The sequence below is a fragment of the Eretmochelys imbricata genome, chromosome 1, assembly GCF_965152235.1.
Source record: "Eretmochelys imbricata isolate rEreImb1 chromosome 1, rEreImb1.hap1, whole genome shotgun sequence".
In the NCBI taxonomy this organism is placed as follows: Eukaryota; Metazoa; Chordata; order Testudines; family Cheloniidae; genus Eretmochelys; species Eretmochelys imbricata.
In genome coordinates, this window is record NC_135572.1 from 361,487,599 (window position 1) to 361,512,303 (window position 24,705).

At 49.9% G+C, this 24,705-nt stretch overlaps 2 protein-coding genes across 2 annotated transcripts; one reads left to right on the top strand and one right to left on the bottom strand.

The window, feature by feature from the left end:
• The first annotated feature begins 1,179 nt into the window (after nt 1-1,179).
• On the top strand, nt 1,180-5,095 carry LOC144259310 (acrosin-like). The gene is made up of 5 exons (XM_077807525.1): nt 1,180-1,250; nt 1,668-1,871; nt 2,361-2,626; nt 3,016-3,161; nt 4,826-5,095. The coding sequence occupies exons 1-5, from the start codon at nt 1,180-1,182 to the stop codon at nt 5,093-5,095; spliced, it is 957 nt and encodes a 318-aa protein (XP_077663651.1).
• On the bottom strand, nt 3,944-24,595 carry LOC144277333 (rab-like protein 2A). The gene is made up of 9 exons (XM_077838065.1): nt 24,470-24,595; nt 22,962-23,113; nt 22,657-22,686; nt 21,693-21,772; nt 13,875-13,954; nt 7,766-7,877; nt 6,654-6,751; nt 6,305-6,388; nt 3,944-6,039 (listed from the first exon to the last, which is right to left on the bottom strand). Exons 2-9 carry the CDS (start codon nt 23,075-23,077, stop codon nt 5,962-5,964), a joined length of 678 nt encoding a protein of 225 aa, XP_077694191.1. The 5' UTR covers nt 23,078-23,113; nt 24,470-24,595; the 3' UTR covers nt 3,944-5,961.
• Between the last annotated feature and the right edge of the window lie 110 nt (nt 24,596-24,705).

Consider the following 24,705-nt stretch of genomic DNA (forward strand, 5'->3'; position numbering starts at 1 on the left):
TGAATAAGAGGGGACATGATACAAATCTGTAAAGTAATAAATAATCTAGTGAAGTTAGATCAGGAGCTTCTGTTCTCCCTGTCTCACAGCACAAGGACAAGAGGACATTTGATTAAATCAAAAGGTGGCAAATTCAAAACCAGTAAAAGAAAATACTGTCCATCACAATACATAGTCGGGGGGGGAGGGATAGCTCAATGGTTTGAGCATTGGCCTGCTAAACCCAGGGTTGTGAGTTCAATCCTTGAGGGGTCCATTTAGGGAACTGGGGCAAAAATTGGGGATTGGTCCTGCTTTGAGCAGGAGGTTGGACTAGATGACCTCCTGAGGTCCCCTCCAACCCTGATATTCTATGATTCTATGATTCTAGTCTGCGGAACTCATTGCCACTGGAAGTTGTTAAGGCCAAAAACTTGGCAAAAGTCCAAAAAGGACTGGACATTTATATGGATAATGAGAATATCCAGATTTATAAGAGTTAATGCAAAAAGCGGTGTGGGAAGGAATATTAAACATTGGATTAAATCCTGAAGCACAATCTCCAACAATTAAAGATTAGAATCAGCCCTTTCCGGGGGAGGAGCAGATTGCCTCGCATCTGCTGCTTTGAGGTTCTTACACTTTCCTCTGGACTACCTGGTTCTGGACAGTTGGGCACAGGACAGTACTGGCCAGTCCTATGCTCCTTGTTCTAGTATATGTATCAGTCCACTCTGGGACAATGTGGGCAGCTAGGCCATGATGCCGCAGCAGGGCACAGAGCGCCTGGAGAACATGCTCCCTCAACCTGCACTGTGTGGGGTAATGAACCCAGCGTGCCCTACTACAGAGAGAGCAGGGCGGGAGGAGAGCTGGCCAAGCTGGATACACCGTTCAGGGAGATTTCGGTCTGTGCTGTAAGCAGTAGCCTACCCATTCCTACCTGCCCCGGGGTATCTCCATCGCCCACGGAAGTCACCGTCCCTGTCACCCTCGCAGTGCTCACAGCTTTGGCCCTGATGCCTCCATCAGCACCTTCCCAGCTCCACTCGCTCGTCCCAAAGGAAGGCGGAAACCAGAGACCTGTGTGATGTCATACCGGCCAGTCACCGATTGGACGGAGGCCCTGGACTTGGTTTATGGTGTCACGAGTACTGAGGCAAGTGTCCTAGCTGCAGGTGCCTGGTGCTCCGGTGGAAGATGCGGCTGCTCTCCCTCCTCCTGTTCCACACCCTGGTCTGGCCCATGCACAGCACGAAGGGCAGCTGCGAGTAAGTGACACCTGGGCCACGAGAGGAACTACTGAGAGGGCCCCTGATGGGGCCCTTCCCAAGCACCGAAGGGCATTGGCCCCCCTCACATGAGGCCGTCCTGAACGACAGGGATTCCTGCCCCCTTCCCAGGGTCAGGTGACATCGGTGCCTCATGGCTTAGCAATGAGGCCCTGGCATATCAATCCCATGGGCCATCTCACATGGGGTGGGTAACGCACAGGGCTCCTAGGCCCTGCTGCTTCCCTCGGGCTGTGTCCAGGGAGAGGCAGGTGGCCTGACACAGAAGATGCCTGGCAAGACCTGGGCGTGAGATAGAACCAGCCGGAGGCAAAGGTCAGCCCCAGGGTAAGTGTCAAATCCCTGCTGCCTTGCCAGGCCACAGCCAGCAGGGCAGTGACGCTCCTCTGTCTCCAGTGCAGCCTGTGGGCGCCGGCCCCTGGCGTCTGGCTACGGCGGGATGCGGATCGTGGGTGGCGTAGATGCTCTGCCGGGGGCCTGGCCCTGGCTCGTCAGCATCCAGATCCCCACCCGAATGGGCCCCCGGCATTCCTGTGGCGGGTCCCTCGTCAGCCCCCGCTGGGTCCTCACAGCCGCTCACTGCTTCAAAGCCAAGAGAAGGTGAGACGTGCGACCTTGGGGGAGGGGTGCCCTCACAGCCCAGGCAGGGGGCCAGCAGCTCAGGCCACCCACCCACTCTTCCATGTATTCCCAGCACTTGCAAGCCAGAAGGGCATCTGGGCAATGCCATGGAACTGGCCATGCCATGGGGCTGATCCTTATGGGGCGAGACAGCTGGGCACCACGGCCTATTCCACAGGCTGGCACTGTTCCCTGGCCAGGCATCAACACACCCTAGGCTGAGCCTGGTGTGCCTGGGCACTGACTGACAGCTTGTCCCAAGGTGAGAGCATGCTGGAGAACACGCTGCCCTATTGTGTCTCTGTACCTGGCTCCCTGCTGCCGCGCTCTCTCCTTGCCTCAGACAGTAGGGCAGTGCAAAGCACCCAGCTACAGTGCAGCTCTCTGCGGCCCTGCACCGGCCGGGAGAGGAACCGCTCTATCCCCTCCCACCTGCGCCCTGGGACTGACTCCCGTTCTGCTCTCCAGGCTGCTCCCGCAGTGGCGTGTTGTGGTCGGTGCGTCCCAGCTATCCCAGCGTGGCCCCGAGGCCCAGGTGCGCTCCATCAAACAGGTGGTGCTGCACGAGCGCTACGAGCCGCGCATGGAGAGCAATGACATCGCTCTGCTGGAGCTCGAGCAGCCGATCGAGTGCAATGACTACGCACAGCCCGCCTGCCTGCCCAGTGCCATGGTGGAGGTGTCGAACCTGTCCCACTGCTACATCAGCGGCTGGGGAGTCACGCAGGAGACATGTGAGAGCCCCAGGCTCCCTGTTAACTCTAACTGGGCACCTGTCCCAGCACGGACACACTGACCTCAACTGGGACTACTGGGATCTGGCTGCACTGAAGGTCTAGGCCTCTGCTGCCGTGAAAAGGCAGCAGCTGCCCCTCCTGACGCTGCCAGTGCCCCACACACCTCACTGAGCCAAGGGCATGTGCCCACCAAGGGCTGGATCCAAACCTCACCTGCCCAGGCAAGGGAGGAGGAGGAGGGGATGCATGAGCAAAACCACCTCCCACAAAAGTGTGGGAGCAGAGTGAAGGTTAGGCACTGGGGGAAGGGCACACCCATGTGGCGCACTGGGGAATGGGAGATAGGGCTAAGAGCTGTGCAGTAAATATTCTTCATGTCCCTGCAGCCCTGGAAACAGCCGACATCCTGCAGGAGGCCAAGGTGCATCTCATTGACATCACGACCTGTAATAGCAGCCGCTGGTACAACGGGGCCATCGCCAGCAACAACCTGTGTGCAGGGTACGAGCAAGGAGGCATCGACAGCTGCCAGGTATGCAGGCTGGAGCCCTCTCACTGCAGAGTCCTCCCCAGCTCTGCTCAAATGCTTGTGCTGTGGCCTCACACCCCCTCTTCTGGGACCCCCGCCTAGAACTCTCACTACCCCCTGCTCTGCTGGAATCCTCACCTGGGACCTTGCCTCCACTTCCTCCAATATCCCGACCCGGGGCTCTGCCTCCCCCTCCTCCGACCTGAACAGTTTCAGCACCCTTGTCTACGGTCTCCTTCAGTCCCAGACAACGCTGTTTCTGGCATACAAAAGAAAGTGAAACCACATCTTTCCTCCTCACCCATCCCGAGGCTCCTCCGCTGGTGCCCAGTCCCTTCCAAACTGCCCCACCCCATTTTAAAACCCATGCCCCATGCCTCTGTCCTTCTGCTTGTCCAGCACTGGCCTCTCTTTACCTGGTGGTATGGGAGCCTTCTCCTCTGTCTGCTTGCTGCCAGAACTCCTTCCATTTGCCCATCTCATAGGTAATCTCAGCTGGAAACCTCTTTGCTTTTCTCTCTCTGTCATTGTATTAGGGGTGTAAAGCCCCAGGGATGCTATGCAAAAGGAGGGGGATTGCAGAGCCCACGATGAGCTGCACTGGGCTGTGGCAGTCTCCCAAAGGAAGTGGGAAGAGTCCCATTTAAGTGTCCTCAGCAATGGAACTGGCCAGGACACTAGGGCAGCGTTTCCCAAACTTTTCCGGCCACAGAACACTTTTTAGCCGATTACGGAACACTTATAATATTATTTTGTAGTCGTTTGGTTTTCAAATAAAAATGGCGTTATTTATGCTCCAATATATTTTATTTCATAAAACAAAGCAAAAATACAAATGTAAAATAACTGGAACTAACACTTTCTAACTGGAAAGCGTGTATAAAGTAGTACAAAAATCAAGTGCAAGAGTCAAAATTAAATTCTAGATTCTTTCACGGAACACCTATTCCCATCGTGCGGAACACCAGTGTGCCGCGGAACACCGTTTGGGAAATGCTGCCCTAGGGAACAGGCCACAGGAAACCATCCACAGGAATGGACTGGAGGGGCCCAGTCGGCGGTTTTTATCTCTCATGTCAATGACTCAGAGATCCAATCTGGGTCAGGAGCTCTTAGGATTAAGAGCACAGCTACTCCTCAGGGCCAGTGAGGCAGATACCCTGAATTTGGTACGCAGAGCTGGGAGGAAGGCCCTGTGCCTTAGCACACGGGGCAGGGAGTGAGGCCTCCATGCCATAGCGCCGATGCGTAGTGGCTGCGTTCAGAGGTGTGGTACCCAAGAGGGCTCTGTATGGGAGGAGGAAGAGGAGGGAGCTGACTGCTAAGCACTCACCAAACTAGCTATGAGCTAACACAGAAATGCAGCAGACTCCTGATGGGGGAAGCGCTGGCTGCAGCTCCTAGACAGTCCATTCCCATGGGTGAGGGGCGCACTGCAAGATCATCCCCCTTTGGAACACGTGCTAGGGCTTTGCCAACGCTAGGCAGGCCTTGGGGGTGAGCCCCCTTCCTCTGAGCTCTAGCTGACAACTGTCTCCCAGTGGTGGATGCCAGAGGGACGAGTTGTGTGTCCTTAAGCCTCTTCCAAGAAGGAGTCAGCCCTACTGCCAAGCCTGACCCACCAGTGATGAGCTGGCTGTGCCTCAGACCTCTCTCCTCTGCTGCAGGGTGACAGCGGTGGCCCCCTCATGTGCACAAAGGAAAGGTCAAAGCGCTTCTGGGTTATTGGAGTCACCAGCTGGGGGCTGGGCTGCGCCAAGGCACAGAGGCCAGGGGTCTACAGCTCCACTCAGCACTTTCATGACTGGATCTTGGGGAAAGTCAGGCCCAGGCCCAGAACAAGGACAGACCCCTGCCCGTCAGCCCAGAGCAGTCTGTCTGACTTCTTCAAGAAGCTCAACGAGTTCCTACAGGGCCTGAAGGGAAAGGGGACTTGAGAAGGGAGGGGAGCAGAGCACAGCGGAGGCTGAGATGGACAGTGGCCATTTCTGACACTTTGCCCACTGCTCTAGAGGACTCTGTACCAGCATCCGGCTCCCATCCTGCCCGTCGTCCTTGTGGATGGAGACTGAGAGCTTACCTCACAGCAGAAGTAAAACGGTGCCCACAACACAGCCAGCTCTGCCTCTGTTCTATTCAACCTCTTATGCCATGCCCAGAACCACCCAGGAGCAGAGGCTGCACACAACTAGCTGGGCTAGAACGGTGGAGCGAGGAAGGGGAGGGATGGCTCACAGTGGGTTGGGACAGTGTGGTTGGAGAAGGGTGGCACACAGAGCCAGAGAAGCATTGGGGTGGAGTGGTTGGGCTGCTATGGTGAGTGGGGTCAGGGAGGGGTGAGAGGTAGAGCTGGCTGGGTTGAAACAGCAGTGGGAAGGGCTGCTATTTGAACATGGTCCGGGTGCAGGAAGGACCCAGGCTCAATGCTTTGTAAAAAAGTCCTTTAGTGTTGGTTTTCTCAGTCTGGGCTCCGCTAATAGACACCTGGGCAGGACCCTTCCCTGCAGGGCAGGCAGTGCCCAACACCCCAGCAAATGCCCCCCTTCCCTCCCAGAGCGGCAGGCAGCAGTCACATGTATTCTTGTCCCTTCTGCATCCCGGATGCTTAGGAGTTTGGGGCCCAGGCCAGGAAGATCGGGCCCAAACAGTCTCCCTCCTAGGGAGGGATGGTCCCAGCCAGAGGCTCCCAGCATGGCCAGTGCATGAGAAATCTGCTCTCCCCAGGCAGAGAGTGATGGTTCTAACTAACCATGAAGAAGCTGGGGCAATAGGGAGCAGTACAAGGTTGGTCTGAGGCCTGGGCTCAGGTGGATGGGGGCTTCTCCTCGGCACAGTTCTCCTCTTTATCTGAGTCCTCCCGCTTTTTCTGCAGCTCAAAGTTCTGGAAGGGAGCAGGATGGGGGAATGGTGAGAAGCAAATGGGAACCAGCCATTTCCCACCCCACCATGGCACTCCCAGCACAGCACCTCATCCCCTCACCCCTAATCTGGGACTGTCTGTACAGGACCCCACAATGCTCCCAACACAGGCCCCACTTCACCCCACTCTGAGCTGGGACTGGGGGCTTTTTCCTGGTGAGGGAAGGGGTGTGGTGCTGGCAACTCACTAAGGAGAGGGAGGGGAGCTTCAGGCAGGGCACTCTTACCTCCAGCTCCCGCATGACCTCATCCATAAAATCCCCTGAATTCTGTTTGTACGTGACAGCCAGTTTGATAGCATCACTGAAGAGCTGAGGAGAAAGGAGGGGCACTTGTCACTCTGGGAATGAAAGGGGCGTCTAGGATGCCCAACCCCAGATGAACCCACAGGACTTTTCCCCCCACCCTACAGCACCCTAGAGAAACCAGCCATGAGACATCCCCCCAGCTACAGGACCCCCCCACACACACCTGGGAGGCAGCCAGCGAAACATCCTGTCTCCCAAAGAATGCCTGCTCCTTCTCACCTCCCCATGCTGCCTTGCACCAGTCCCATCTCACATAGCCAAGCTTTACCTTCACTACGTTGGTGCCATCTGCAGCTGAGACAAAATAGAAGGGCAGATTGAACTTCCGGGCAAAGTTGAAGCTTTTCTGAGTCACTTTCAAATCCGCTGAAGGAGGAAAGGAGAAGCAGTTATTGAGCCATCACTGCTGGTAGCAGGCCAAGCATGCCTTGGGACAGCATAGAGAAGAAGTCCATGCAACCTTCGTGGGGGCATCTCTCGCTGGCAAGGCCCCCTTCATGCAGCGCATGGTTTGGATGGTGCCTCCTGACAACTAGAGGAACCTGCAAAGGGTGGCAGGCTAAACTAACAGTTAACAAGGAAGTACATGATGGAAAAGGACCTTTTCGTTGCTGGTCAAGGCTTTCCACAGAGGGACCCTGACAGGGACTCTCACCTCATGGGGGGACATCTGGTGCAGTGTAAACAACAGAGCATTACTTTTCATCTGTCCCAGCTCCCAGGTCTGCATGGCTCTGTCTGTGCTAGGGATGTCTTTCAAACGTTTCTCACTATTGCTAACAGTGGTACACTTGCAGCGTACCGGTGTTGTCACAGAACCATCACCTTTGCCCTCCCTCTGCTGCTCTTCCACTGTTTGTCACGCTCACTTGTTGCTTCTCATCTCAAAGCAGACTGAAATCTCTTTGGGGCAGGGACAGTCTCACCCTATGTTTGCGCAGCACCCTGCACAAAGGGGCCTGATCTGGATGGGGCCTCTGGGTACTTCCACAATACAGACTATAAACTGTAACAATGTCAGGGAACCTGGTGAGCTAAGAGGGCTCTGCCAGCTGGCCAGTGTGGTGCAAGCTGCTGTTCGGGGGAGCGGGAGGAGATTGGAAGGAGACTGGGTGATATCAGGCCAGGGCTCAGCTAACCGTGCTATATATTTATGTCTGTGCTGAAAACAAATTTGTGTTTTCAGTTTCTTTTTCTGAGCAAAACAAAGTCAAGAGGCAAAAACATGCTGTAAAAGGCCAGCACTTTATCTAGTAAAATATGATCTGTAGAGCCCATCTCCAAGAAGCCCTTGGGACCAGCCAGGTGGTCACTTCCTTCAGCCATGTCACAAAAGGACCATCCCACAGCACTGAAAGGCTAAGAGGCAGAAACACTCACCATCAATTTTGTTGGCCACCACGATGCAGGGGATCTCTGGGCGGAACTCTCTCAGCTCCTTGTACCAGTTATTCAGGTTCTTGTAGGTGACCTTCCTCTGCACATCAAACACCTGCCAAGGAAGAGCCACCTGTCACCAGGCCTGCAGCTGGACAGTCCCTGAGCAACCCGCTGCACTGAATATTTGCAAAACCCACCATGCAAAATCACTGCCTTTCTTTTTAAACACACAGAATTGCAGAGTTAGTGCCTGAAGGGAAGATGCTGAAGGGAGATTATTTAGATTGGATCAAAATGTTTGATACAGCATCCCATGGAACGTCACTGTCAGAATTAAATACAATTGACTTAGACCAGACACCAGCATAGGGGCTGACAACTGGCAGGAAGGCGATAAAACAGAGGCTATGGTAAATGGCAAACTATCATCAAGCCATTAAAAAAACCCCAGCCCCTCTCCCTGCACTAAGCTATCATCAGTTTCTTGATCTCTCTGCACATCCTGCCTTGTATAGTGCTGAGGATACTCACCCTTAACAATAATGAGGGTGGGGAGGGCTCTAATGTGCCCTGTAAGGATAGGTGTCAGCCCCAGTCTGATTTACAACTTCATTAATGAGCTAAACAAGGGGGTCAGCAACATGTTAATGAAGTTTACAAATGATGCTAAATTAGGAGGAGCTGAGAATAACAGTGTGGACAGGGGAGAGTAAAGAGATTAAAGCCTGGAAAGGGAACACATCTGGGCAGGAAACTCCAGCAATGGGAAGCAGCAATGGCTGAAAGACAAGGGCAATGAGAGGAGGCAGCAAATGGGACATGAATTTGCAGTGCAATAATCCTGCATAATAGACCAATGCAGCTTTATGCTGCATGCTCCAAGATATCGAGTCACAAAGCAACAAAGGGTCAGACCTCCCTATATGGCTTTGATGTGACTGCACCAGGAAAAGTGCATTCTGTTCTAGGCATGATATTACTGGAAAGCTGTTGATGAATTGGACAGAGTTGAGAGAACAAAAGAAATACAAAGGGGTTGAGGAACGGAGTTATGAGGAAAGATGAAAGGTGCTAAAGGTAAACAATGACGGGAGAAGGGACAGGAGAACAGTATAGGAAGGACTGTTAACAGCAAGCAAGGAAAGGAAATATTTACAGCACTACATAAGAACATAAGAATGGCCGTACTGGGTCAGACTAAAGGTCCATCTAGCTCAGGGTCTCAAACACGCGGGCCGCGGGCTGCATGCGACCCGCCAAGTTATTTTCTGCCATAGGCGCCAACTCCACCAGCAGCCAAGCTTCCCTCACCACCCCCCAACCTCCCCCAACGCGCCGTGTCCCCACTTCTCCGCCTACCTCCCAGCGCTTCCTGCCACCAAAGAGCTGTTTGGTGGCGCTTAGGACTTTCCAGAAGGGAGGGGGGACGCGGCGTGCTCAGGGGTGGAGCTGGAGAAAAGGCAGGGCCAGGGCGGGGATTTGGGGAAGGGGTTGGAATAGGGGCAGGGAAGGGGCGGAGTTGGGGCGGAGACTTTGGGGAAGGGGTTGGAATGGGTGTGGGGAAGGAGTGGGAAGAGGCGGGGCAGGGGCGGGGCCTCATGGACTAGACATTCAGCATGTATGATTCTTTGCTGTGAGTAGTCGGGAAGAATGTTTGTTAAAAGTGACAACGTATTTTGTATGAATAGTTACTTTAAAAAGTTCCTGCCATTACAGCTACATTGATAGACTGTTACCGTAGATCATCATCAGTGTTACTGACCACATAAGGAATAGTTACAGGTATTTATATTTTATTAAAACCCCTCTTTGCATTACAGTTTTAAAAAAGTTAATTGACTTTTAATAGCATACTATATTACTCTTCATTTTTTTCATTTTTGACTATACTTTTGAATTGTTGTATGAAAAGGTTTCAGTGATGTGGCCCTCGGGCCAATGTACTAGTCCCCATGTGGCCCTCGTGGTGATTTGAGTTTGAGATCCCTGATCTAGCTCAATATCTTGTCTTCTAACAGTGGCCAGTGCCAGATGTTTCAGAGTGAGTGAAAAGAACAAGGTAATTATCGAGTGAGCCATCCTGCTTTCCAGTTCCAGCATCTGGCGGTCAAGGGCTTAGGGATACCCAGAGCATGGGGTTGCATCTCTGACCATCTTGGCTAATAGCCACTGATGAACCTATCTTCCATGAACGTATCTAACTATTTTTTGAACCCGATTATACTTTTGGCCTTCACAACATCCTCTGGCAATGGGTTCCTCAGGTTGACTGTGCAGTGTGTGAAGAAGTACGTCCTTTTGTGTGTTTTAAGCCTGCTGCCTATTAATTTCATCAGGTGACATCTGGTCCATGTGTTATGTGAAGGGATACATAACACTTCCTTATTCACTTTCTCCACACCAGTCATGATTTTATCAACATCTACCATATCATAGAATCATAGAATACCAGGGTTGGAAGGGACCTCAGGAGGTCATCTAGTCCAACCCCCTGCTCAAAGCAGGACCAATCTCCAACTAAATCATCCAAGCCAGGGCTTTGTCAAGCCTGACCTTAAAAACCTCATATCCCCACTTAGTTGTCTCCTTTCCAAACTGAACAGTCCGAGTCTTTTTAATTTCTCCTCATCTGGAAGCTGTTTCATACCCCTAATCATTTTTGTTGCTTTTCTCTCTATCTTTTCCAATTCTAATATATCTTTTTTGAGATGGGGGTGACCTGAACTGCACGCAGTATTCTAGGTACGGGCGCAACATGGACTTACATAGTGGCATTTTTATATTTTCCATCTTATTATCTATCCCCTTCCTAATGATTCTGTTTGCTTTTTTCACTGACGCTGCACACTGAGCAGATATTTTCAGAGAACTATTCACAATGATTCCAAGATCTTCCTTGAGTGGTAACAGCTAATTTAGACTGCATCATTTTGTATGTACAGTTGGGATTATGTTTTCCAGTGTTCCCTACTTTGTGTTTATGAACACTGAATTTCATCTGCCACTTTGTTGCCCAGTCACTCAGTTTTGTGAGATTCCTTTGTAATTTGTGGCAATCCGCCTTGGACATAACTATCTTGAATAATTCTGTATCATCTGTAAACCCTGCCACCTCACCGTTTACTCCTTTTCCCAGATCATTTATGAATATGTTGAACAGCACTGGTCCCAGTACAGATCTCTGGAGAACCCCACTATTTACCTGTCTCCACTGTGAAAACTGGTCATTTATTCCTACCCTTTGTTTCCTGTCTTTTAATCAGTCCCTGATCCATGAGAGGACCTTCTTCTTATCCCCTAACAGCTTAAGAGCCTTTGGTGGGGGATCCTGTCAAAGGCTTTCTGAAAGTCGAAGTACACTGCATCAACTGGATCACCCTTGTCCACAAATTTGTTGATGCCCACAAAGAATTCTAATAAATTGGTGAGGCATGATTTCCCTTTACAAAAGCCGTGTTGACTGTTCTGCAACATATCATCATCTATGTGTCTGATTATTCTGTTCTTTACTGTAGTTGCAACCAATTTGCTTAGTACTGAAGTTAGGATTACTGGCCTGTAATTGCTAGGATTGCCCCTGGAGCCTTTTTTAAAAATTGACATCACATTAGCTATCGTCCAGTCATCTGGTACAGAGGCTGATTTAAGCGGTAGGTTGCATTCCACAGTTAGTAGTTCTGCAATTTCTTATTTGAGTTCCTTTAGAAGTCTTGGGTGACTCCCATCTGTTCCTGGGGACTTACTACTACTGTTTATCAATTTGTGCCAAAACCTCCTCTCTCAACACCTCAGTCTGGGACAGTTCCTCAGATTTGTCACCTGAAAAGAATGGCTCAGATGTGGGAATCTCCTTTACATCATCTGCAATGAAGACAGATGCAAAGAATTCATTTAGCTTTTCTGCAATGGCCTTGTCTTCCTTGAGTGCTCCTTTAGCACCTTGATTGTCTAGTGTCCCCACTGATTGTTTGGCAGGCTTCCTGCTTCGGAGGTATTTAAAAGTATTTTTTGCTGTAGTTTAAAGTCTTTTGCTAGTTGGTGCTCAAATTCTTTTTTGGCCTGTGTAATTATACTTTTACGCCTGACTTGCCAGAGTTTATGCTCCTTTCTCTTTTCCTCAGTAGGATTTGACTTCTACTTTTCAAAGGATGCCTGTTTGCCTCCAACCGCTTCTTTTACTCTGCTGTTTAGCCAGGGTGGCATTTTTTTGTTCCTCTTACTATTTTTTTATTGGGGGGTGTATATTTAATTTGAGCCTCTATTATGGTGTTTTTTAAAAGTTTCTATGCAGCTTGCAGGCATTGCACTCTTGTGACTGTTCCTTTTCATTTTCTTTTAACTAGCTTCCTCATTTTTGTGTAGTTCCCCTTTCTGAAGTTAAATGCTACGGGGTGGGCTTCTTTGGTATTTCGCCCCGCACAAGGATGTTAAATTTAATTACATTATGGTTGCTATTACTGAGTGGTTTAGCTATATTCACCCACTGGACCAGATCCTGTGTGCCACTAAATCGAGAATTGGCTCTGCCTTTGTGGGTTCCAGGACTAGCTGCTCCAAGAAGCAGCCATTCATAGTGTCTAGAAATGTTATTTCTGCATTCCATCTTGAGGTGACATGTCAATATGGGGACAGTTAGAATCCCCTATTATTATTAACTTTTCAATTTTTATAGTCTCTCTAATGTCCCTTAGCATTTCATAATCACCATCACCACTGTGGTCAGGTGGTCGATAGTATATCCCTACTGCTATACTCTTACTATTCAAGCATGGAATTACTATCCATAGAACTTCTATGGCTGTTTGATTGATTTATGATTTTTATTACATTTGACTCTGTGGTTTCTTTCACATATAGTGCCATTCCCCAACCAGCCTGACCTACTCTGTCATTCCTTTACATTTTGCACTCTGGTATTACCCTGTCCCATTGATTATCATCATTCCATCAAGTTTCTGTGATATCAATATCCTCATTTAATACTAGGCACTCAAGTTCACCCATTTTAGTATTTAGACTTCTTTCATTTGTATATAGGCACTTATAAAATTTGACAATATTTAATTGTCCGCCTTCATGTGATGTAACTGAGTGGGACTCTCTTTCATTTGACTGTTTCTCTTAAGCTTCTACCTATACTTTATCAACTTCTTTAGTAGGACATAGAGAATCCCCATTAATAGATTCTCCCCTAAGGAATGTCTCTGTCTGCACCATATTCTCCTCTGCACCTTTCAGCTTTCCCCAGCCCTTTGTTTAAAAATTCCTATATGACCTTTTTAATTTTAAGTGCCAGCCATCTGGTTCCATTTTGAGTTAGGGGGAGCCCATCCTTCCCATATAGGCTCCTCCTTTCCTTAAAGATTCCGCAGTTCCTAATAAATCTAAACCCTTCATCTCTACATCATTGTCTGATCCATGCATTGAGACCCTGCAGTGCTGCCTGTTTACCTGGTTCTGTGCCTAGAACTGGAAGCATTTCAGACAATGCTCATGGAAGTCCTAGACTTTTATCTCCTATCTGGTAGCCTAAATTTGACCTCCAGAACCTTTCTCCTACCTTTCCCTATGTCATTGGTACCCGCATGTACCATGACCACCAGCTCCTCCCTAGCACTGCACATAAGTCTGTCTAGATGTCTCGAAAGATCTGCAGCTTTTGCACCCAGCATGCAATTTACCATGCGGTTCTCCTGGTCATCGCAAACCCAACTATCTATATTTCTAATAATTGAATCCCCCATTACTATTACCAGTCTCTTCCAATAACTGAGGTCCCCTCCCACATAGAGATATCCTCAGTGTGAGAAGATACCATGGCATCATCTGAAAGGAGGGTCCCCACTACAGGATCATTTCCATCTGCTCCAGTTTGATGTTCTCCTTCCCCAAGACTTCCATATTCCTCAGCAGCACAGAGGCTGGGGGTGGGACCACTCTGCTGTGTTCCGGAAAGTCTCCTCTTGTGTACCTCTCTGTCTCACTTAGCTCGTCCAGTTCAGACACTCTGGCCTCAAGAGCCTGTACTCGGGGTAACATTATTAAAGATAATGTCCAGGAATCCTCTACAAACACAGAGTGAAAGCCACAGGTAGAAGAATGCCCTTACCATGATACAAGCATGGGCCTTGTGGTAATAGGATGCATGCATACTCTGGAACCTCTCCTGTCCGGCTGTGTCCCAGAAGTCTGAAAGGCACAAACCAGCAAGTTCAGCATGCCATGACAGGAAAGAACTTCCAACCCCCTCATAACCCAACCCCAGAGTTCAGCCCTCTCCTGTGTGTCTACTGATACGAGCCTTTGCCATGACAGACTGAGACATTCCCTGACCAGTTTACAAACACAGGCTCTCGCTATACATGGGGTTTAGATGTGCCTGTGCAACACCCCAGCAGAGACAGTTGGCATCAGTTTAAATACAGTAGTGCAAAAAGTTCTGTGTAAACTGGATTTAAAAAAAACACAGAAAAACAAGGCACGGCATGGGTGCAAAAGCTGAAGAAAATAAGGTGAGAAGTACTCAGATAGTACAGGGATGATTGTGGGATCCAAACCTAAACAGATTGGGGTGATCTCAACAATGGCAGTGTGATCTTTTTTAGCAGGGTGGTCCACAGAGCATTCTCCATGCCAGGACCCTGGCTGTCATCCTCCCTGGGCAGCCTAAATGTGGCTCTGTCCAGCTGCAGTGTCCCTGTGGCTGCAGAGGCATGGAGGGTAAGGTGGTCTCTGAAGTAGCCAGGTCCCAAACTACTGAGTGCCTCACAGACTAAGACTCTGCTTTGAAGTGTAAGAGGAAGGGGAAGAAGTGTAGCCTCACCAAATTCCCCCACTGCACAGCTCCAACCCCCTCCTTTCCACTCCATTCTTTCCTGCATTGTACCAACACCCTCTCCCGTCTCTAACCTCTCCATATTGCCTCCAACTGCTCACACTCCCCTGCCCCTCCTCTTCCCATCCTCACACAGTTTGGACACTGCTCCAACTCCTCCAACATCACACCCATTGCTATGGCTACTCACATACCCGCCCACCTTTCCCTCCTTCTTGCCATCCATGCCTCTGTTAAGGCTAGAAGGACCATGGGCAGGTGGTAGGATTGTGCGGAGAGTGTGTACCAGCTGGAGGTAGGGACAGGCAGGAGAGTCGACATGTGAAGTTCCTAACCCAGATCTGTCTAGTGCACAAAGAAGGGTTCTACGCACCCATTCACAGCATAGGAGGCTCAGCTGAATACGAACACTCCATGAAGAGGAATACAACCAGAAACAATAGATCCAAGAGACGTGAACTGCTCCGTTCATCTCAGTGGGAGTTCTCATTCTCCTTTCTCGAGCATTTAGCATACCAGCATGGAAAGGGGTTTAGAGGCCCTCAGAGGGGCAGGACCCTCAGATGCTTGCTCATGTGGAGGGGGAAGATAAGGGGCTCAGACCCCCCCAGTCAAGCCACACATGGGGGTCAGGGAGAGGGCTATACATGGGAGGCAGGGAGGGACAACCCTAAAAAGACCTGGGGTGGGGGAAGGCAGGTAAAGGGCTTCAGACTCCTCTCTCAGCATGGAAGGGCCTCCCAGATCCTAGCTCACATGCGGGACAGGAAGAGGGACCCACACCCCCACAAGGATCCCAAGGATCTGTACAGGGACCTGTGCTGTTCAACATATAGATTAATGATTTGGAAAAAAGGATGAACAGTGAGGTGGCAAAGTTCAAAATTATTCAAGATAGATACGTTCAAAGCAGACTGTGAGGCGTTACAAAGGGATCTCACAAAACTGGGTGACTGAGCAAGAAAATGGCAGATGAAATTCAAATTGATAAGGACAAAGTTATGTACAGTGAAAAAAAAATCCCAAATATACATATACAAGAATGGGTTCTAAATTAGCTGTTACCACCAAAAAAAGAGATCTTGGAGTCATTGTGAAGAGTTCTCTGAAATCTTCCACTCAATGCACAGCAGTGGTCAAAAAGACTAACTGTATGTTAAAACTATTAGGAATAGGATAGAAAATAAGACAGAAAGAACATAAAAATGGCCACACTGAGTCAGACCAATGGTCCAGCTAGTTCAGTATTCCATCTTTCTGACAGTGGCCAGTGCCAGATGTTTTAGAGGGAATGAATAGAACAGGGCACTTACCAAGTGATCCATCCCCTGTCATCCAGTCTCAGGTTCTGGCAGTCAGAGATTTAGGGACACCCAGAGCATGGGGCTGCATCCCTGACCATCTTGGCTAACAGCCATTAATGGACGTATTCTCCATGAACTTATCTAACTCTTTTTTGAACCCAGTTATACTTTTGGCCTTCACATCACCACCTGGCAATGAGTTCCATAGGTTGACTGTGTGTGGTATGAAGAAGTACTTACTAATGTTTGTTTTAAACTTTTTGCCTATTAATTTCATTGGGGAACCTTTGTTCTTTTGTTACGTGAAGGGGTAAATACCACTTCCTTATTCACTTTCTCCACACAAATCCTGATTTTATAGACCTCTATCATATCCCCCCTTAGGCCCAATGCCACTATATAAATCCACACCTGTGTCCAGTTCAGGTCACCCCATCTCAAAAAGAAGATAGTGGAACTGGACAAGGGTGAGACAAAGACAACAAAGATGATCAAGTATATGGAACAGCTTCCATAAGAGGGGAGACTACAAAGATTAGGGCTGTTCAGCTTAGAAAAGAGACAACCAATGAAGGATATGACAGAGGTCTATAAAATCATGAATGGTGTGGACAAAATGAATAGAGAGAAGTGTTATTTACCCTCTCACACAATACAAAAAATAGGGGTCACCTAATGAAATTTATAGGCAGCAGGTTTAATACAAACAAGAGGAAGTACTTTTTCACACAACTAACCTGTGGCAATCATTGCCATGGGACATTGTCGATGACCAAAGTATAATTGGTTCAAAACAGAACTGGGTAAGTTCATGACAGAAAGGTACATCAATGGCTATTAGCCAGGATGGTTGGGAATGCAACCATGTGCTTTGTGCAACCCTAAATCTCTGACTGCCCGAAGCCAGGCGTGGAAGACAGGGGTGGATCACTCCATAATTGCCCTGTTTTGTTCACTCCCCCTGAAGCTCTACTACTGACCATTGTCAGAGACAGGATGCTGGCCAGATGGACCAAGGTCTGACCCACTATGGCAGCTCTTGTGTTCTACAGTTTGAGCCCCATGTGAGTGCAAAAAATAACTAGAAGAACAAGATGTTTTTGTAAAATTATGGGTTTTTAAGAGGTTGATAGCTCAGAAACCCCCTGCTCAAATGACCCCACCTTTGGACTACTAACACCATCCAGCACCCCAATGAAGCACTATACATTTCAAAACCACCCAACTCATCATATGGATTTTAGAGTACTTAAAATGGTCCACCTTTAAACAGGAAGCGATGCTCAACCTTAACTATAGCAGAGTTGGGCTCTGCTATAAATACCAATACAACTTTTCTAGTGTAGATGCTGTTATACTGGTACGTAAGTACTTCACACCACGAAAGGAATAGTGGAATACAGTAGAACCTCAGAGTTATGAACACCTTGGGAATGGAGGTTGTTCATAACTCTGAAATGTTTGTAATTCTGAACATAATGTTATGATTGTTCTTTTAAAAATTTAGAACTGAACATTGATGTAATACAGCTTTGAAACTTTACTATGCAGAAGAAAAATGCTGCTTTTAACCATCTTAATTTAAATGAAACAAGCACAGAAACAGTTTCCTTACCTTGTCAAATCTTTTTTTAACTTTCCCTTTATTTTTTTAAATAGTTTATATTTAACACAGCACTGTACTGTTTTGGCCTTTTTTTGGGGGGGGAGGTGGGGGTCTCTGCTGCTGTCTGATTGGGTACTTCCAGTTCCAAATGAGGTGTGTGGTTTACCGGTCAGTTTGTAACTCTGGTGTTCGTAACTCTGAGGTTCTACTGTAATTAAAACGGGTAAGGTCAACTGTCTATTGGTATAATTGCATCCACACCGTGGCTTTTACTAATATAACTATTTTGGTTAAAAATAAAATCACAACTTTAACCAAAAGAATTTTAGTAATAAAACTTTCAAGTGCAGACAAGGCCTCAAGTATCAGGAAATGTTGCACCTGAGTCCTGAAACAAAGAAAATAGTGAGCAAAATGGTAATTGGGCCCAGACACCCACAGAGAAGGTAGGGGCTTTCTTAAACCCAGCTTCTCTTAGAGAACAGAGGGAAGAAAAAATACACACAGAAGGATCTGGGCTTTGCTAGGAGAATGTTAGTAGATTCTGTTCTGTTACTCTAACAGAAAAGAAGAGTCTGTCTAATTTAGCTTGTAGTGAAGCGTGAAATTAAATGGATTAAAAACTCGCTGACTGATAGATCTCAGAATGTAAACTATAAACAGGGGATTATTATTGCGCAGTGGGCTCCCACAGGGATCGGTTCTTGGCCTTATGCTATTTAACATCTTTATCAATGACCTGAAAGAAACATAATCATCACTGATAAAATTTGCAAATGACACAAAAATTGGGGGAGCGGCAAATAATTAAATAATTAAAAGGACAGGTCACTGATGCGGAGCAATCTAGATTGCTTGGTAAACTGGGTGCAAGCCAACAATATGAGTTTTAATATGGCTAAATGTAAATGTATACATCTGGGAACAAAAACTGTAGGCCATATTCACAGGATGGGGGACTCTAGTGATGGAAGTGATTCTGAAACAGATTTGAGGTTCCTGGTGGATAATGAGCTGAACATGAGCTCCAGGTATAACTCTGTTTCCAAAAGGGCTAATGCGATCCTGGGAGGTATCAACAGGGGAATGTTGAGTAGGAGCAGAGAGGTTATTTTACCTCTGTATTTGGAACTGATATCAGAGAATCACAGAATACCAGGGTGGGAAGGGACCTCAGGAGGTCATCTCGGCCAACCCCCTGCTCAAAGCAGGGCCAATCCCCAATTTTTGGCCCAGATCCCTAAACGGCCCCCTCAAGGATTGAACTCACAACCCTGTGTTTAGCAGGCCAATGCTCAAACCACTGAGCTATCCCTCTCCCAGACCACTGCTAGAGCACTGTGTTTATTTCTGGTGTTTACAATTCAAGAAGGATGTTGGTGAATTAGAGAATATTCAAAGAAGAGTCATGAGAATGCTTAAAAGATGAGAAAACATGCCTTAAAATGATAGACTCAACTAAAAGGAGGTGAAGAGGTGACTTGACTAGAGTCTATAAGTACCTGCGTAAGGAACAAACACTTAATAGGCTCTTCAACCTAGCAGAGAAAGGTATAACATGATCCAATGGCTGGAAGCTGAAACTAGACAAATTCAGACTGGAAATAAAGCATACATTTTTAATTATAAGAGTAATTAATCACTGGAACAATTTACCACGGGCTATGATGGATTCTTCATCACTGGCAATTTTAAAATCAAGATTGAATGTTTTTCTAAAATATCTGCTCTAGGAATTTTTAGGGTGGGCAGGGGGAGTTCTGTGGACTGTACTATATATAGGAGGCCAGACTAGATGAAAGCAATGGTCCCTTCTGGGGATGATTATTATTATTGATGAGACTTTATGTGTAATGTGTGTGTAGGCTCTTTGTTGTTTTAAAATCCCCTTTTCTCTAACACAGTAGATGCTGGTTATTAACAATCCTGATACTGACAATTTTTGGTTATTAGCAACATTTTGCTGGAAGCTGATCCTATCCCATTAAGCATAAAGTTAACTGGACTCAGATATTTGCAACTGTCATGCTGCTTATTGGCAACTTTTCTTCTTTGCCATGGAGCCTCCCCCACGGGTGGGGACCCAGCAGCCACACAGGAGATAACGCAGGAATCCTGGCGCTGCAAAGTGGGAGGAGAGGCTGGGAGGGTAGGCTGCAGACAGGGCAGCAGCATGGAGATGGGCTGCAGCCTGAATGCCAGGGCTTTCCACAGGGGGAAGGGATGCTGGGGGCCCATGGGGCTGCACAGTACTTCTTCCTGCACTGTCTAGGCTGTGCCCTGTCTTGGCACTGGGGGCCTGGGCTCAGCACACTCCAGCGCCCTCATTCTCCATGGACAGACCCAGTCATAGGCAGGTTTTTGGGGCTGCAGCCAGGTATGGAAGCACTGGGATATGACAAGCCCAGGGAGAGGGAGAATGCAGGAAGAGGTACAGTGCAGCCCCATGAGCCCCCAGCATCCCTGCGGAAAGCCCCAGCATCTAGGCTGCTGCCACACTCTCCCCTGCCCACAGACTACCCCCACAGCCTCCTCTCCCATGGTGCTGCAGGCTGGAAGGGGGAGCTACAGGCAGGGCAGCAGCTGGGATGCGGGTTGTGGTCCAGATGCTTTCCAGGGGGAGCAGGAATGCTAGGGGCCTGCATGATGCCTCTCCTGGTGCTCTCAGGGTTGCATCCTGCCCTGGCGCTGGGGGCCTAGGCTCAGCATGTCCCAGTACTTCATTTCTGGCTGCAGCCCTGTAAACCTGCCTTTTGGTTATTGGCAACTTCTGGATAATAGCAACTTCTTGCTGGGAAATGAGAGGCTGCTGGTAAGTGGTATACGCTGTACTTCATTCCAACTGCTAAATCAAAACAATTGGTTTTAAGAAAGCTGTTGGTCAATATTGCTTTTCACAGGGTCCTGAAGGTAGGAAGCACACAGGTTCCTGAGTCTGGCCAGCAAGATGATAAGCGTTTGGTGTTCATGGGTCAGTGTACCAGGATACCATCTAAGAACAGAAGAATCATGAGATTCCACCCCATGACAGGTACAGGCAAGAGACCAAACACTTTGGAGTCAGAGAGATCAGAAAGAGGACTGAAGTGCCACTAGTTTCACTGCTATGACATGGACCAAAAGAGGACAGAACACTGAGTCGTTTGTAACCTTATTCTAAGGTTCTCACACATCTCCTGCCCCACTGGAGAAGCACATTGGTAACGTTTCCCATTTCTGATGACACCACCACCATCCTGTTGCCCAGCCTTACTGACCTCTCCCTCTCCTCTCTCATCCAAATCTCACTGCTTTTTCCTGCACAATATATTGAAAATCCAGCTCTTCTTTTTGGTCCCAAAAGCTAAAACACCTGTCGAGGCTTCAATCACCTCCCATCGTGATTACAGCAGGCTTATCCTCGGTGGCTTCCATGATTCCTTCATCATGCCCCTCCAGTCCATCCAAAATACAGCCCATAACGTTAACTTCCTTGCCTGTCAAGCTGACCTCATCATCCCTTTTGGTCCCTCTGCTGGCTCCCTCTTTGCAACTGCATTAAATTTAAATTCCTCGGCCTTTCCTCCAATGTCCAGCGTCACTGCACATCTGCCTACATCACAGTACTTTTCCCTTAACATGTCCCTCGTACCCCTTCCACTCCACCAATGGTACCAGCCTCAATGATCTTTTCATTCCTTCTCCCACTTCTGTCTCTGGGCCTTCTTCATCTGCCTCACGTGCAAAATGATTTCCCAATCTGTGTTCACCAAGTTCTCATTCAAATTCCTCTTAGACTCATTTCTTCTGCAGTACTTCAAAACTGGGAGTTCATAGCAATAACAAAGGTCATTCTCTCGTCTCAATTTCCCACTGTGATCTGTCTTCCTAATGCTGCCTTTGAGATTGTAAGCTCCTCAAGGCAGGTACTGTCTTTGTGTCCTATATAGCCCCAAGGACACTGTCAGAATGAAAACTACAGCTAAAAACAGCAAAAGTGTTTCTACAAAAATGGTCAACAGTGACACTGATACCATGGACACTGCCATTGCCCTTATTTGGGTCCAGTTTACACCCAGTTGAGATGAACAGGAATTCCTAGACTCAACAGAGGTCCTTTAGTGATGCCATAGCATGGATTTCCCATGGCTGTACCCAGCACTCACAGGGAGGATATGTGCTCGTCTCCTAGGAGGGGCTTACCCACAAGGATATTCTTCCCATCCACATTGGTTGTGTATTTGTAGAGTGTCAAGGCAAACGTAGAGAGCTGCTGGGGTCGGCTGTGCATAGGTTAAGGAGCTGAAAAGTGAGTCTTATCCAGACACCAATCTCATGTTCAGTAGAGAATCTGTGAGGGGAACTTGCTTGAGGGGGTCTAGGGCAAGCAGTCAGCAGCTGGGTCACCAAGCTGCTCCTCTGCAGTGTGTAGCATAGCTAAGCCAGTCATTCAAATTTGCCTCAGAGTTTCAATCCCAAACTAAGGGTTAGTCTACACAGGAATCGATACAGTGGCGCAGCTGTACCGAGCACTGTGGTGCTGCTGGTGTAGACGCTCTGTGCGGACGGGAGAGAGCACTCCCATTGGCATGATTACTACATCTCCCCGCGTGGTGGTAGCTATGCTGGCGAGAGAGCGTCTCCCACCGACATAGCACTGTCCACACTAGCGCTTAGGTCAGTGTAACTTACATCGCTCGGGGCGGGGGAGGCTTTTCCACACCCCTGAGTGACTTAAGTTATCTTGAAGTAAGTGCTAGTGTGTACAAGCCCTAAGGTGGGGAGTAGGAGCTCTATAGTTGAAGTGCCCATGACAGTCCTATAGGCCGCACAGGACCAGCTGCTAGCATTGCAGTGCTCAGGAAAGGAATTCTAAAGAAGATACTGTAGTTGATAGTGGGGGAGGACCTTCTGAGGAGGAACAGAAGTTATAAGTTCCCAAGTGCTGTGTGGATTTAGCTAGCTTATCAGTGTACTATAAAGAGAGTCTAGGTCAGGCAGGGAAAGCTAGGAAACAGAACTCTGCTGAGGATGGGATGAGAGCCCCTGATGGGAAGAACATGGTTAAACAAGAAGGCCTCAAACAGACCATTTCCCCTTCATGTACCCTCCTGGGCCCTAGACCAAAAATAAACAGTGGTGAGGTCTGAAAGAACCCAAAGGATACAATCCATCCAGGAGGAACCTTTCCATTAACCTGCAAGTAGAGAAATGACACAGGCCCATTAGTCCTTACCTGATCACCTTATTATCTTCTTTCTCCTCATCCCTGATACAGATAGACCCCCCACTCCCATACATTCAGCCTCTCCGTTGGTCTCAGACACAGCTAATAAACCACTGTGAGGTAACAATAACTGGAGCTGCTGCTTTGTGCAGCGGAGAGGCAGAGACGAGACACTGGTTGAGGAGTGCCAAGCTTGTATGCTGCTGGAGCCTTCCTGGCACGTGCAATAAGGGCCAGTTACTCACTTGGATTTCCCCACAGCGCTGTCCCCCAGGCAGATAATCTTCACGTTCTCATCTGCATCATACTTCGTCTGGTCCAGCTCCTTGCAGGAATCTCCCCCTGGTGCATCTCTAGCCATGCTGCCTCCACCCTAGCTGCACAGAAGCCACCTCTCCTGGGATCAAGGGGAAGATTTTACTTTTCTGAGCCCCTCAGAAAGAGCTAGGGTAAGCTCATAGCGTTACAGTCTCCTTCCTAGCCATCAAAAAGCAGTTACGATCAACAGAACTGCTGTGCTGGATCAGACCCCAGCCCTGTGGTGGATACACCTACCCCGAATGCAATGGAAAGGCACCACTCCATCCAGAGCCTCCTGACACCGCCCACAGCTCCTGGCTCTCCCACCTATCATCCCCCGCATCGATCACCCCGGCCCCCACTGGGGACAGCTCCAGGCTATCCCACCTATCATCCCCCGCATTGACCACCCCACCACGCACCGGGGACAACTCCTGGCTCTCCCACCTATCATCCCCGGCATCGATCACCCCACCACGCACCGGGGACAGCTCCAGGCTACCCCACCTATCATCCCCCGCATCGATCAGCCTGGCCTGCACTGGGGACAGCTCCTGGCTCTCCCACCTATCATCCCCCGCATCGATCACCCCGGCCCCCACTGGGGACAGCTCCAGGCTACCCCACCTATCATCCCCGGCATCGATCACCCCACCACGCACCGGGGACAGCTCCTGGCTCTCCCACCTATCATCCCCGGCATCGATCACCCCACCACGCACCGGGGACAGCTCCAGGCTACCCCACCTATCATCCCCCGCATCGATCAGCCTGGCCTGCACTGGGGACAGCTCCTGGCTCTCCCACCTATCATCCCCCGCATCGATCACCCCGGCCCCCACTGGGGACAGCTCCAGGCTACCCCACCTATCATCCCCGGCATCGATCACCCCACCACGCACCGGGGACAGCTCCTGGCTCTCCCACCTATCATCCCCCGCATCGATCACCCCACCACGCACCGGGGACAGCTCCTGGCTACCCCACCTATCATCCCCCGCATCGATCACCCCACCACGCACCGGGGACAGCTCCTGGCTACCCCACCTGTCATCCCCCGCATCGATCAGCCCGGCCCCCACTGGGGACAGCTCCTGGCTACCCCACCTATCATCCCCCGCATCGATCACCCCACCACGCACCGGGGACAGCTCCTGGCTACCCCACCTGTCATCCCCCGCATCGATCAGCCCGGCCCGCACCGGGGACAGCTCCAGGCTACCCCACCTGTCATCCCCCGCATCGATCACCCCACCACGCACCGGGGACAGCTCCAGGCTACCCCACCTGTCATCCCCCGCATCGATCAGCCCGGCCCCCACTGGGGACAGCTCCAGGCTACCCCACCTATCATCCCCCGCCGACCCCCCCCGCCGGGGACAGCTCCCCACCGACCGCCCCTCCCCCCCGCGCCGACCGCCCCCTCTCGGCAGGGCCCCGGCCCGACACTCACCAGCCGGCCCCGCCGCGTCCCCGCTGCTACGCGACGCGGCGCGCGAGGCCCTGGGCTGCGCACGCGCCGCAGGGACCCCGGGCCGAGGCCGCCCAGCAGCGCCTGAGGCGCCGAGCGCGGCGCGGGACGCTAGAGGCCGCGCCCCCGCCCCCGCCCCCGCGCCGGCCCCGAGCCCGCCTCCGAGCGGCCCCTCCCCTCCCCGGCCCGCCTGGGGCCGCGCCCCCGCCCCCGCGCCG